The sequence below is a fragment of the Oryctolagus cuniculus genome, chromosome 16 (assembly GCF_051225735.1).
Source record: "Oryctolagus cuniculus isolate XC-2025 breed Fujian yellow rabbit chromosome 16, ASM5122573v1, whole genome shotgun sequence".
Taxonomy (NCBI): Eukaryota; Metazoa; Chordata; class Mammalia; order Lagomorpha; family Leporidae; genus Oryctolagus; species Oryctolagus cuniculus.
The window spans coordinates 62293825-62307740 of NC_142882.1; the positions used below are offsets into that span (position 1 = coordinate 62293825).

At 40.3% G+C, this 13916-nt stretch overlaps 1 protein-coding gene across 1 annotated transcript in view; it reads right to left on the reverse strand.

Moving 5' to 3' along the window:
• LOC100341431 (putative C-mannosyltransferase DPY19L2) overlaps positions 1–13916 on the reverse strand; it is a 94580-nt gene that overhangs the window by 51141 nt on the left and 29523 nt on the right. The window contains 2 exon segments of the mRNA XM_008261630.5: positions 10043–10148; positions 13115–13206. Coding sequence (XP_008259852.3) covers positions 10043–10148; positions 13115–13206 — 198 coding nt within the window.

The window sequence follows — 13916 nt, forward strand, 5'->3', positions numbered from 1 at the left end:
CCGGAGGAAGCTCCTGGCTGCTGGCTTTGGATCGGCCCAGCTCCAGCCGTTGCGGCCAACTGGGGAGCCAATCAGCAGATGGAAGACCTCTCTTTCTCTCTCTGCCTCTCCTTCTCTCTGTGTAACTCTGATTTTCAAATAAATAAATCTTTAAAATAAGTAAATAAATAAATAAAATAAAGGTACTACAGCCCAGAACTTCCCAAACTTTGTAAACAAAATCAAGCATTGAGTCATGAAGTATCCTATCACATCATATCCTTCCAAAGAGAAATAAGTTTTCAAAAACCACACAGGCATATCAGAGTAGAAATTGTACAAAACCAATGGCAAAGAGAAAACTCTAAAAAGCAGATGGAGACAACCAGCTGACTTTAAGACTTAATATAAAGTTAAACTAATCAAGACAGCATGGTATCAGAGAAAATAGTGAAACTGATCAATGGAACAAAATATAGGACCCAGAAGCAAATCCACACAAGCACAGGCAGCTGAGCTCTGACAGGGAGCAAAGGCAAGTCAATGCAGAAAGGACTATCTTGTCAGCAAACAATGCTGGTAGTGGATATCCACATGCATGATGATGAATCTAGACACAGCCTTATGCCGAAACCAACTAAAAATGGATCTGAGACCTGAAAGGAAAAGCTACAATTATAAAACTTCAAAAAGATAGTAAAGGAGAGGGGCCAGTGCTGTGGCACAGTGGGTAAAGCTGCCGCCTGCAGTGCCGGCATCCCATATGAGCTCCAGTTCAAGTTCCAGAAGCTGCACTTACTTATTTATTTATTTTGACAGGCAGAGTGGACAGTGAGAGAGAGAGACTGAGAGAAAGGTCTTCCTTTACTGTTGGTTCACCCCACAATGGCCGCCACAGCCAGTGCGCAGCAGCCGGTGCATTGTTCTGATCCGAAGGCAGGAGCCAGGTGCTTCTCCTGGTCTCCCATGGGGTGCAGGGCCCAAACACTTGGGCCATCCTCCACTGCACTCCTGGGCCACAGCAGAGAGCTGGCCTAGAAGAGGGGTAACCGGGACAGAATCCAGTGTGCCGGCGCCGCAGGTGGAGGATTAGCCTAGTGAGCTGCGGCACTGGCCGATGCTGCACTTCTGATCCAGCTCTCTGCTATGGCCTGGGAAAGCAGTGGAAGATGGCACAAGTCCCTGGGCCCTTGCACCTGTGTGGGGGACCCAGAAGAAGCTCCTGGCTCCTGGCTTTGGATCAGTGCAACTCCAGCTGTTGACACCATTTGGGGAGTGAACCAGTGGATGGAAGACCCTTCTCTCTGTCTCTCCCTCTCACTGTCTGTAACTCTACCTCTCAAATAAATAAAATCTTAAGGAGGTTCCAAGATGGCAGAATAGGGAGGGCGCTTACTGATAGTCCGCGAGAAGACAGATTAATGAAAGTGGAGAAAGTGTAGTCTCAGGGAAGAGTCAGGGAAAAAACAGCAGAGGAAACTCTTCCGTAATTAGAGGGACATGGTGGACCTATGTGGAGAGCACAGGTGCCCACGGCTCGGGACTCTAGCTGCTGAGAGCCTCCACAACAGCACTGGAGGGTGAGCTCTCTGCTATGGCCTGGGAAAGCAGTGGAAGATGGGCAGAGGCCTCGGGCCCTGCACCCGCGTGGGAGACTGGAAGAAGCTCCTGGTTCCATAAGGCACAGCTCCAGTTGTTGTGGCCATCTTGGGAGTGAACCAACAGGCAGAAGACCTCTCTCTTTCTCTCTCTCTGCCTCACCTTCTCTTTGTAACTCTGACTTTCAAGTAAATAAATAAATTTTTTTAAAAAAGGAAATTAAAAATACATATTTAAAAAAACTACTGTTTTAGTTCATAAAAAATAAAAATAAAAAGCTATGAAACATTATTTAGACAAATTAATCAAGATCTAAAATTAGTACATATCATGCTCTTTGGCTGGAAGACACAATATTTTAAAGATGACAGATTTTGTATTTAATGAAATGACACTCATCAGATTGAAAAGGAAAGGAAAATACATGGGAACCCTTGATGCTGCATCTAAATTTTGGGAGAAATAGGTTGAAGATATAGGTTTTAAGGGGCATTGGGAGAAAAAATACAGATGTTTCTTACTTGTTTATGTTTAGTCAGGTCATTTCATCAAATAGCGAAAGATACTAAAAATAAGTTCATAAGTTCACCTTGTGATGAAAATTAAAATTGCCATTAATTATGAGAAGCCTATCATATGGATTCTTATGTAGGACAGCAATTAGATCATAGAATAGATTTAATGAATTATAATTTAAATAAGATACACAACTGTTCTTCAAATGTCTATTTTTTTTTTGTGGCTTAGAATTTTTTTTAACTTTTATTTAGTAAATATAAATTTCCAAAGTACAGTTTATGGATTACAATGGCTTCCTCCCCATAACTTCCCTCCCACTCGCACCCCTCCCATCTTCTGCTCCCTCTCCCATTCCATTCACATCAAGATTCATTTTCAATTACCTTTATATACAGAAGGTCAATTTAGTATATATTAAGTAAAGATTTCATCAGTTTGCACCCACACAGAAACACAAAGTGTAAAATACTGTTTCAGTACTAGTTATAGCATTACTTCACATTGGACAACACATTAAGGACAGATCCCACATGAGAAGTTAGTACACAGTGACTCCTGTTGTTGACTTAACAATTTGACACTCTTGTTTATGGCGTCAGTAATCTCCCTAGGCTCTAGTCATGAGTTGCCAAGGCTATGGAAGCCTTTTGAGTTTGCCGACGTCAATCTTATTCCGACAGGGTCACAGGCAAAGTGGAAGTTCTCTCCTCCCTTCAGAGAAAGGTACCTCCTTCTTTGATGGCCGTGTTCTTTCCACTGGGATCTAACTTGCAGAGATCTTTCATTTAGGTCTTCTTCTTCTTTTTTTTTTTTTCCAGAGTGTCTTGGCTTTCCATGCCTAAAATACCCTCATGGGCTCTTCAGCCAGATATGAATGCCTTAAGGGCTGATTCTGAGGCCAGAGTGTTGTTTAGGACATCTGCCATTCTATGAGTCTGCTGTGTATCCCACTTCCCATGTTGGATTGTTCTCTCCCTTTTTGATTCTATTAGTTAGTTTTAGCAGACGCTAGTCTTGTTTGTGTGATCCCTTTGACTCTTAGACCTATCAGTGTGATCAATTGTGAACTGAAATTGATCACTTGGACTCGTGAGAGGGCAATGGTACATGCCACCTTGATGGGATTGTATTGGAATCCCCTGGCACGTTTCTAACTCCACCATTTGGGGCAAGTCGATTGGGCATGTCCCAAATTGTACATCTCCTCCCTCTCTTATTCCCACTCTTATATTTAACAGGGATCACTTTTCAGTTAAAATTTAAACACTGAAGAGCTATTAGGCCAAAAAAAAAAAAAAAAAGAAGTTAAAGGGATACAAAGTGGGAAGGAAGAAGTCAAACTATCCCTCTTTGCAGATGATATGATTCTTTATTTAGGGGATCCAAAGAACTCTACTAAGAGACTATTGGAACTCACAGAAGAGTTCGGCAAAGTAGCAGGATATGAAATCAATGCACAAAAATCAACAGCCTTTGTATACACAGGCAATGCCACAGCTGAGAAAGAACTGCTAAGATCAATCCCATTCACAATAGCTACAAAAACAATCAAATACCTTGGAATAAACTTAACCAAGGGTGTTAAAGATCTCTACAATGAGAATTACAAAGCTTTCAAGAAAGAAATAGAAGAGGATACCAAAAAATGGAAAAATATTCTATGCTCACGGATTGGAAGAATCAACATAATCAAAATGTCCATTCTCCCAAAAGCAATTTACAGATTCAATGCAATACCAATCCAAATACCAAAGACCTTCTTCTCAGATCTGGAAAAAATGATGCTGAAACTCACATGGAGACACAGGAGACCTCAAATAGCTAAAACAATCTTGTACAACAAAAACAAAGCCAGAGGCATCACAATACCAGATTTCAGGACACACTACAGGGCAGCTGTTATCAAAACAGCATGGTACTGGTACAGAAACAGATGGATAGACCAACGGAACAGAACAGAAACACTAGAAATCAATCCAAACATCTACAGCCAACTCATATTTGATCAAGGATCCAAAATCAATCCCTGGAATAAGGACAGTCTATTCAATACATGGTGCTGGGAAAACGGGATTTCCACATGCAGAATCATGAAGCAAGACCCCTACCTTTCACCTTACACAAAAATTCACTCAACATGGATTAAAGACTTAAATCTATGACCCGACACCATCAAATTATTAGAGAACATTGGAGAAACCCTGCAAGATATAGGTACCGGCAAAGACTTCCTAGAAAAGACCCCAGAAGCACAGGCAGTCAAAGCCAAAATTAACATTTGGGATTGCATCAAATTGAAAAGTTTCTGTACTGCAAAAGAAACAGGAAAGTGAAGAGGCAACCAACAGAATGGGAAAAAATATTTGCAATCTATGCAACAGATAAAGGGTTGATAACCAGAATCTACAAAGAAATCAAGAAACTCCACAACATCAAAACAAACAACCCACTTAAGAGATGGGCCAAGGACCTCAATAGACATTTTTCAAAAGAGGAAACCCAAATGGCCAACAGGCACATGAAAAAATGTTCAGGATCACTAGCAATCAGGGAAATGCAAATCAAAACCACAATGAGGTTTCACCTCACCCTGGTTAGAATGGCTCACATTCAGAAATCTACCAACAACAGATGCTGGAGAGGATGTGGGGAAAAAGGGACACTAACCCACTGTTGGTGGGAATGCAAACTGATTAAACCACTATGGAGGTCAGTCTGGAGATTCCTCAGAAACCTGAATATTACCCTACCATACAACCCAGCCATACCACTCCTTGGAATTTACCCAAAGGAAATTAAATTGGCAAACAAAAAAGCTATCTGCATATTAATGTTTATTGCAGCTCAATTCACAATAGCTAAGACCTGGAACCAACCCAAATGCCCATCAACAGTAGACTGGATAAAGAAATTATGAGACATGTACTCTATAGAATACTATACAGCAGTCAAAAACAATGAAATCTGGTCATTTGCAACAAGATGGAGGAATCTGGAAAACATTATGCTGAGTGAATTAAGCCAGTCCCAAAGGGACAAATATCATATGTTCTCCCTGATGGGAAACAACTAACTGAGCACCAGAGGGGAAACCTGTTGAAGTGAAATGGACACTGTGAGAAACAGTGACTTGATCAGCCCTCCTCCTGACTGTTGATGTTCAATGTAATACTTTATCCCTTTTAGTATTTTATTTTGTTCTAGTACTATTGGTTGAACTCAAATGTCTATTTCTTTAATAAATGTTACATGAAAGCCAAAGTCAGTTTTGCAAGGAAATAATACAACGTAGTCAAGTGTGTGTAACCTTTAAGAGAGGACAGTTCAAATACTTAAATATGCAACAGAAACAAATTGACAAAGGTAGGTGCTTCACACTCAGGCAGACTAGTTTTTACACTTATCTCCTGAGCCTCAGTGTCTTTATTTCTAAGAGGAAGTCAATACGCAATACCTATGTGCCAGGCCTGCCACGAGGAGCAGATGAAATAAGCTCCAATACGGTGTTAATCCTCCTGTCCTTCCTCCCCTAGAGCATTATCATTAGGGCGTGCAATCTAAACTACTCTTCTTAAAATCACAACTAAGCTTTGGCTAAAAAGTATATTATTTCACAGGTAAAACTTCTGCTGAGTCCCTGAAATGTCACCATCTGAATTGCTTGTGAGAGTCCTCTAATTCAGATACAACCACAGAGTTAACACTCTTCTGGGATCTTGCAGAAAACTGGCTTCTATTTCTGCCTCCAGATGCAGATTTCATCAAAGCTCTCGAGCGACTGGCCTCAAGATAAGAATGCAGGAAGGTAGGCCAAAAGTCGTTTCCAAGAAACAAAAAAAGTTTTGAACCTGTTCAAGCCCTTGAACAAGTTTTGCTTCTGAAATCAGAGGTGGAAGCAGACATCTTAAATTGTTTATAGAGATTTGGAAACATAAAACTCGTGGTAAGCTAATTTTTGATTCCTGCAATTTGGCTTATATATGAGAATATATTATATTTTAACCATTTTGATAAGAAAACACAATCAAGCTAAGAAGGAGAAATCAACTAGTAGGCTGAGTTTACATAAGCAGCAAGGGTCCAGCTGAGACAAAACTATGAGCAAAGCTAACATAGTAGCAGAAGTTGCAACTATTTCTAGTAAGGGGACCATCCAGTTACCCAAGAAATGAAAATCAAAGGCAAACAACTATCCACTGTTCTTAAAAGAAAAGTTTATTTGGCTTGGCAAAGACTGTCCTTTCTCAGACTCTCAGTGTATGAAAATCAAAGTTTGGTGAAGAGCCAGAATGGGAAAAAACTCGTCAGAAAGCCAGGAGTTTTCTGGGTAGAAACCCTTCTGAGGTTTACTGATACGTGGCCATCTCCAAGAAACCACTGTAATACTAATCTGAAGAAAGACAGGATAGCATGGAAATAGCATGGAAAACAGGCACATCATGCAGGCAAGAAGACTTTGAACCTGGGAACTGTGCAACACCAGAGCTGACCAGAAGCTTGTCGTGGCTGAAGGCTAGTTCTACAGACAAAGGAAGCTGATGCTGAAACTCCTTTGACTTGACTCAACAATCTCTGGACAAGCAGGCCATGAGAGAAAATGACTGTATTCCTATAGAAGAGAGCCACGCCACTAATAAGCTAGAATGGAGGCCAGCTGCTTAGAGTGGTGCACCCGCATCCATAGCTGTTGCCAAGTCCCCTGTCTTCCAGAAGTTGAATCAGAGTTCTTTATGTCAGTGCCCACTGAGGGTCTCCTGAAGTACACCCTCAGCCTTCAGTTGACTCCAAAAGCTTGGGGACAAGAAACAGGACTCGCCAGCAGGCATCTACACACAAGCCCAAATGGCAGCCTCACCCCCAGGTGACAGCTCAGGAATAAAGTAATGTGATCACATCAGGTAGACGCAGAGGCCACCCTGGCGCAGTAGCACCACAACCCCCAGGAGTCTCCTTAAAGGAAACACCAATTCACAGAGTTGCCTTACTGGGGGAACACCAGAGTTATGGCATCCCCCATAGGTACATCCCAGTTTACTTACAGTTCTTCCACTCCAGATGTGATTAAACAATGTGCTTAATCTCAGACACTCCACATTAACAGGTTGCCCAGGGAAGGGAGCTACAAAGTCAGCAGATCAGGTTCTGCAGTGTTCTATTAACAACAGTGTAGTGACATTTCCCAGAGCACACAGAATTCCTGATGGCCACAGAATTCCCCAGATTCTCTTTTTTTTAAAAAAAAAAAAGATTTATTTATTTATTTGTAAGGCAGAGTCACAGAGAGACAGAGGCAGAGAAAGAGATCTTCCATCCGCTGGTTTACTCTCTAAGTGACCCCAACGGCTGGAGCTGGGCTGATCCAAAGCCAGGAGGCAGGAGCTTCTTCTGGGTCTCTCCCATGGGATCTGGGGCCCAAGCACTTTTCCAGGCCATAACAGAGAGCTGGATCAGAAGTGGAGCAGCCGGGACTAGAATTGGCACCCATATGGAATGCCGGCACTGCAGGCGGTGGCTTTACCCGCTACACCACAGTGTTGGCCCCTAGATTCAAGCAGCCTTAATTCAAGTTCCAGTGGTGAGGCAAGAACATCCAGAACTAATCCTTGCCCAAACTGCTGCTGCTAAAAGAGAAACTTCAGGGACCACAGATACTCTTGTTATAAGCTGGAGTAAGGACATGGAAATACACTCTCCTAAACAAAGAATCAGTCATGTAAAGAAATTAAGTTAAACTGATAACCAGTCTCTGTCACTTCAGATTCTGCAATCTCCTTTCTGCAACTAGCTTCCTCACTTTCCTTACTGCTAACAATCTTTCCTACACACCTGTGTATTCCTGAATATAAAAATAGAGAGAGGGCTGGAACTGTGGTGTAGAAGGCTAAGCCGCCACCTGCAGTGTTGGCATCCCATATAGGTGCCACTTAGTGTCCTGGACACTCCTCTTCCCATCCAGCTCTCTGCTATGGCCTGGGAAAGCAGTGGAAGATGGCCCAAGTCCTTCAGCCCCTGCACCCGCATGGGACACCTGGAAGAAGCTCTTGGCTCCTGGCTTCAGATCCAGCTAGCTCCAGCCATTTGCGGCCACTGGGGGAGTGAACCAGTGGATGGAAGACCTTTTTCTCTCTCCGTCTATAACTCTACCTCTCAAATAAATAAAATCTTTAAAAAAAAGAACACTAAAAATTTAAACTCAGTTATGAAAATCAAGTCAACTTCCCAATGCCTAAAATGGTAATGCCTAAGAAATTACCACCCAAATACTCTTGTTTTCTATGACTGTCTTATCATTTTTGTCTTCTGAAATGCAGCCAATCCTTGGCTCCTTAACCTCCATTTCTCAGACAAGTTTAGGGCATGTGGATTAATTTTAATCCTAATCTATGAAAAATACAATTCATAATAAATTCTTATAATACTCTCCCCCAAAAAAGTAACTTTGAATTATCCCTGTTAGCAGGAAAACACACACAAACAAAACTCTGTATCGCTTAATAAAAATAAAGTCCTGCACATGCTTTGAATAGCTAGACAATCATTAAAACAGTATCAAATTTACCCAGAGTTCCTTAACCTCATTAGCACCACTGAATTAACAAAATTGCTTTGTGTACAGTGACATTTATGGGGGCAAATAATGAAAATCATAGGAAAAGCTGAAGGGGCCAACAATAAGAAAGTAAAACAGAGAGAATACTTTAAACATGGAGCACCAATTAACAACACTGAGGTTACGGAGAAGTGGCAGCATGAGGCTGTTTGGCTAATTTCTCACTTCCAAAACAGAACAGTATTATTGTCAGTGGAAAAGAGCAGTAACAGAAAATCTGAGTATCATGAAATTTCATTTAAATTATCCTTTCCCCAGTTCAGTTTCTTGACATTATTTATTTAGTTGTTTTGGACAAAAGGATATGGTCTCAATTTATTTAAGCAATATTATGGTTAAAGCTCTGAAAAATATTTCTCATCAGAAGTCTGCTCTCCAGACAAAACAGCCAAAAGTTGGCTGGATAAGAAGCACAAACACCTTCTGTTAAGAGCAGGTCTTAACCTTGGCATGCTGTAGAGTTGGCACATAGATTCATTAGGCAGAAAGAAAATCTACAGGTGGGCAGACAGAGGTGATCTCAAACATCAGAAAATTTGTGAATAAAAATAATGCCAAAGATCTACACTACAAGGATGTGTAATTATACTACTTTCCAGATTATTTAAACAGTCTGTTGAAATACAGTATACATACCAAGCAAATGCACATGATGTATAGATAAATGAGTTTTTGACCTCTGAGCTCACTCATAACCAACACACAAATTAAGAGCAAAATATTACTAGTATCCCAAGAGTCCTCAGTATTCCCTCCTCTCCACCTCTCTCTTTTTTTAACATGGGAAAAGAAGAGTACATTGTCACTTAAATGGTATGATTCAGTACAGCAATATTTATGACTAAATACCAAATGATATGACATCCACACAATTTTTATACTCTCTATATATTAACTTCCACAAATAAGAGAAAATGTGCTATTTATCTTTCTGGGTCTGGCTTATTTCACTTAGCATAATGATCTCTAGCTATCCCACTCCTGGGAATATATCCAAAGGAAATGAAATCAGCATGTGAAAAAGATACTTGCACTCCTGTATTGATAGCAGCTCCAATACACAATAGCAAAAATGTGGAATCATTCTAGATGTCCATTAACTGATGACTAGACAAAGAAAATGTAGCATATATTCATGATGGATTATTATTCAGCCATAAAACATGAAATCCTGACATTTGCAACAAAATAGATGCAGCTGGAGAACATGTTTTTAAATCACTCATTTACACAAAATGTATTCCATATTTTGAAAATCTCTTAAGGTATAAAAGTAATCATTCTTCAAAACTTCTCTAGAAACAAACATTCAGCTTAAATAGTTTGTCATCTTACCTGTGTAAAAAGTATAAACTGAGCAAACTGCCAGGGAAGCATGAAAGCGATGTTGGAAAGGCAGAGAGCGATGTGCTGGCTTCTATGGTTGCTTGAGGTCGAGGTCCTTTCCAGAGAGAATTGAACCAATAAGTTTTATGACAAGAAAAGCCTACCACTGAAATGGGAGACTAACTGCAAAAATGGTAAACACCTAAAACAACCCCCTCCCCTTTCATATAACACAACAAAATATAGTTGATTAGAAAAAACTCAAGATGCTTGGACCACAGGAATCCATAGCAGGAGCCAGCATCGTGGTATAGTGAGTCAAGCCTGTGATACCTGCATCCCATATGAGTGCTCATTTGAGTCCTGGCTGCTTCACTTCCCATCCGGCTCCCTGCTAATGCACCTGGGAAAGCAGCGGAAGATGGCCAAGGCATTTGGGCCCCTACCACACACTGGTAGACCTGGATGGAGTCCAGGCCCCTGGCTTTGGCCTGGCACAGCCCTGGCTGTTGCAGACATTTGAGGAGTGAACTAGCAGATGGAAGATCTCTCTGTCATTCTACCTTTCAAATAAGATTAAACAAAGAATCTCTAGCAAAAAAAAATAAAATAAAGAAAAAAAACACTAGAGTTTTAAAAACAACATTGTAGTTTATTAAATAAAATATTAATATAGAAGTCCATTTTCCTCAAAATATGCATGAAAATAGAAATTTAATACTGTACCAAGAAGGTCAGAAAACAGAAAGTGATGCTAGCCTCTCATGAATACTACATTGTGCTTATCTTGAATGTATGTTTGGCTACAGCTTTCTTTTTCAGATTTATTTTATTTATTTGAAAGACAGAGTTACAGAGAGAGGTCTTCCATCCACTGGTTCACTCCCCAATTGGCCACAACGGCCGGAGCTGTGCTGATTTGAAGCCAGGAGCCAGGAGCTTCTTCCTGGTCTCCTACATGGGTGCAGGGACCCAAGGACTTGGGCCATCTTCTACTGCTTTCCTAGGCCATAGCAGAGAGCTGGATTGGAAGAGGAGCAGCTGGGATGCCAGCGCTGCAGGCGGAGGATTAACCTACTGCACCACAGCACCAGCCCCAGCTGCAGCTTTCTATAAGATACAACTATGGAAAAAATTGAGGGAAAGAATGTGATACAACAAATTGAAATATAACCCTGGAACAAAGCTGAACTATTTTATGCTGAAATTTTAATGTCCATTATGCAATACCAGAGAATTTTCTAATCAAGACATTTCATTCCATGAAATCCCTGTTTGGCCAGAATATTATCAATTCAAAACATTTTAAAAAATGAAAAATAACTTACTTTCCTAAAAATTTAACTGAGGAGTGAGGGCAAAGGAACAGCAGCCTCCCTCACCATGATCTTTGAGAGGTGGCAACATGTAAAGGCAAGAAGTCTAGGGAGGGAGCAGATTTCCAAATCCAAATTCTACCTCCAAATATACTTGCTGGACAGACAGTAAGACCCTTCTCGAGGTCGTAGCCACCCCTCGTATACCACTGTTTACCTCCATTCACATCCAGCACATGAACGCCTTGGTCAAAGAGATGAATGCTGCATGGTCCCTATTTCCGCCAGTGCTTTTAAATACACAGAAGCACGTACCTAGACATTTGTGTGAGTGTATGTATGGCTCACAAATTTAGCTTCAAGAAAGAATAAATACACACAAATGATTTTATATAAAGTATAATCCATCACAAATTAGTAAGTGAATTAAGGCTTGGAGTGATCATTATCTCAGAGAGACATCTCACTTAGTGTCTCTGAAATTTGTTTCTATGATAAAGTTTATGCAATTCTACCGAATTGTTTTTGTTGTTTCTTGAGTCTCTCAAATTTCTGAAATGCTTATAAACTTAATTCCAACAAAAATTAAGAAATACAGCTCAGATGAAATAGGCTGAGCTGCTAGAAATACAAGGTTTTTAGAAAAGTTTCAAATATATAAATATAGTTAACCCTTAACTATTAACCCAGTATTTCCCAAGTTCATCTGCACACAGGGTATGTTTCTCACAGAGCACATGTTAAAGTTCTATCAAAACTACAGACTGGAAAACAATGAGAGTACACAACCTTTGAAGAAAAAAAGAAACTATCTAAAAAATCTTCCAATCTTTCTAAACCATATATGAACATGTATATTTTGATCTGTTAAAACATAATGTAGCTATATAAAGCTTGTAGCCCAGAGTTTTAAATGTAAAGCAACTTTTACACAGTAATTTTAGATTATTGTCTTAACTCTTAACTCCATTTTTAAAATAATTTTTAGGGGCCAGTGTTGTGGTGTAGCAGGTTAAGCAGGTATCCCATATGGGTGCCAGATCAAGACCCAGCTGCTCCACTTCTAATCCAGTTCCCTGCTAATGCGCCTGGGAAAACAGAGGAAAAGAACCCAAGTGTTTGGGCCCCTGCAACCACATGGGAGACCTGGAAGAAGGTCTGAGCTCCTAGCTTCAGCCTGGCCCAGCCCCAACCACTGGGGCCATTTGGAGATTGAACCAGCAGATGGAAGATCGATTGATCAATCTCTCTCTCTCTCTCTCTTCCTCCTCCTCTCTGTAACTCTGCTTTTCAAACAATTAACAAATAAATCTTAAAATAACTTTTAAAAGAAAGCATTTGGTAATTAGTAGGTTGAAGCATATTTTAACAAACGTAAATACATTGCAAAAATATTCAATTTTGGGGCTGGCACTGTGGCACAGTAGGTTAATCCTCTGCCTATACTGCCGGCATCCCATATGGGAGCCGGTTCTAGTCCCGACTGCTCCTCTTCTGATCCAGCTCTCTGTTGTGGCCTGGCAAAGCAGTGGGAGATGGCCCAAGCCCTTAGGCCCCTGCACTCACATGGGAGACCAGGAGAAGCTCCTGGCTCCTCACTTCAGATCGGTGCAGCTCTGGACATTGCAGCTATTTGGGGAGTGAACCAGTGGATGAAGACCTTTCTCTGTGTCTCTCCTACTCACTGTCTGTAACTCTGCCTCTCAAATAAATAAATAATATCTTTAAAAAATATATTTAATGTTATTTTATAAATTTAAATTACCTGAGAATCATGGTTAAAATCCACATCTGAAGTACAAGGAATGGATATGAAAAACTCTCACGCAGAGGCGGTGTCCACATCACACGGGTAGCCTGAAATCAGTAAAATGCTCATTTCACATCCTGTTCCTTTACAACAAATATTAAGGTCAAAACTAGGGGGAGTTTTAATATTTTTAATTTTAGACTTATTGGGCCCTATTTCGGGATGCCTGGCATAGCTTATCCGTTTTCAAAGTTTTCTTAATGCAAATGGCCATTAGATTGAGCACAATTAACTACCAAGGCTAGAGAGAAATGAAAGATATGAGAATCTTCAGAAAGTTCATGGAACAAAATGAATTAAAAGACAGGTTTGTTTTGATGCAAAAAAAGAGGCCTATTCATACATTTTTTTCATAATATACATTTTCCACGAACTTTTTGATGCTCTTCAGAAATCAGATCAAGCACAAGGAAATCCTAGGGCAAATAATATGATCTAGGGATTTTGAAAACTGACAAACCAGATCCATATTCCAGGCCAGCAGGTTTGGCCCTAGCATCCCAGAGTGATAGGATGTAAGCTCACCACAAAAATACCTAAATAAACATCACCTAGGACATAAACACTGAGAGAGTTTACCGTAAGTGGGTAAATAAATTATAAATAAAGATTGCCACTGGATTTGTGAGCTACACTTTTGAAAATAAATTTTACTAACAAAGTATTCAAGAATCACTAACTGATAATGTAATGAAAGTATTCACTAATTTTCATATAGACTTTAAAACTGTGTCTAACACATGGGTCCAAGTGTTGT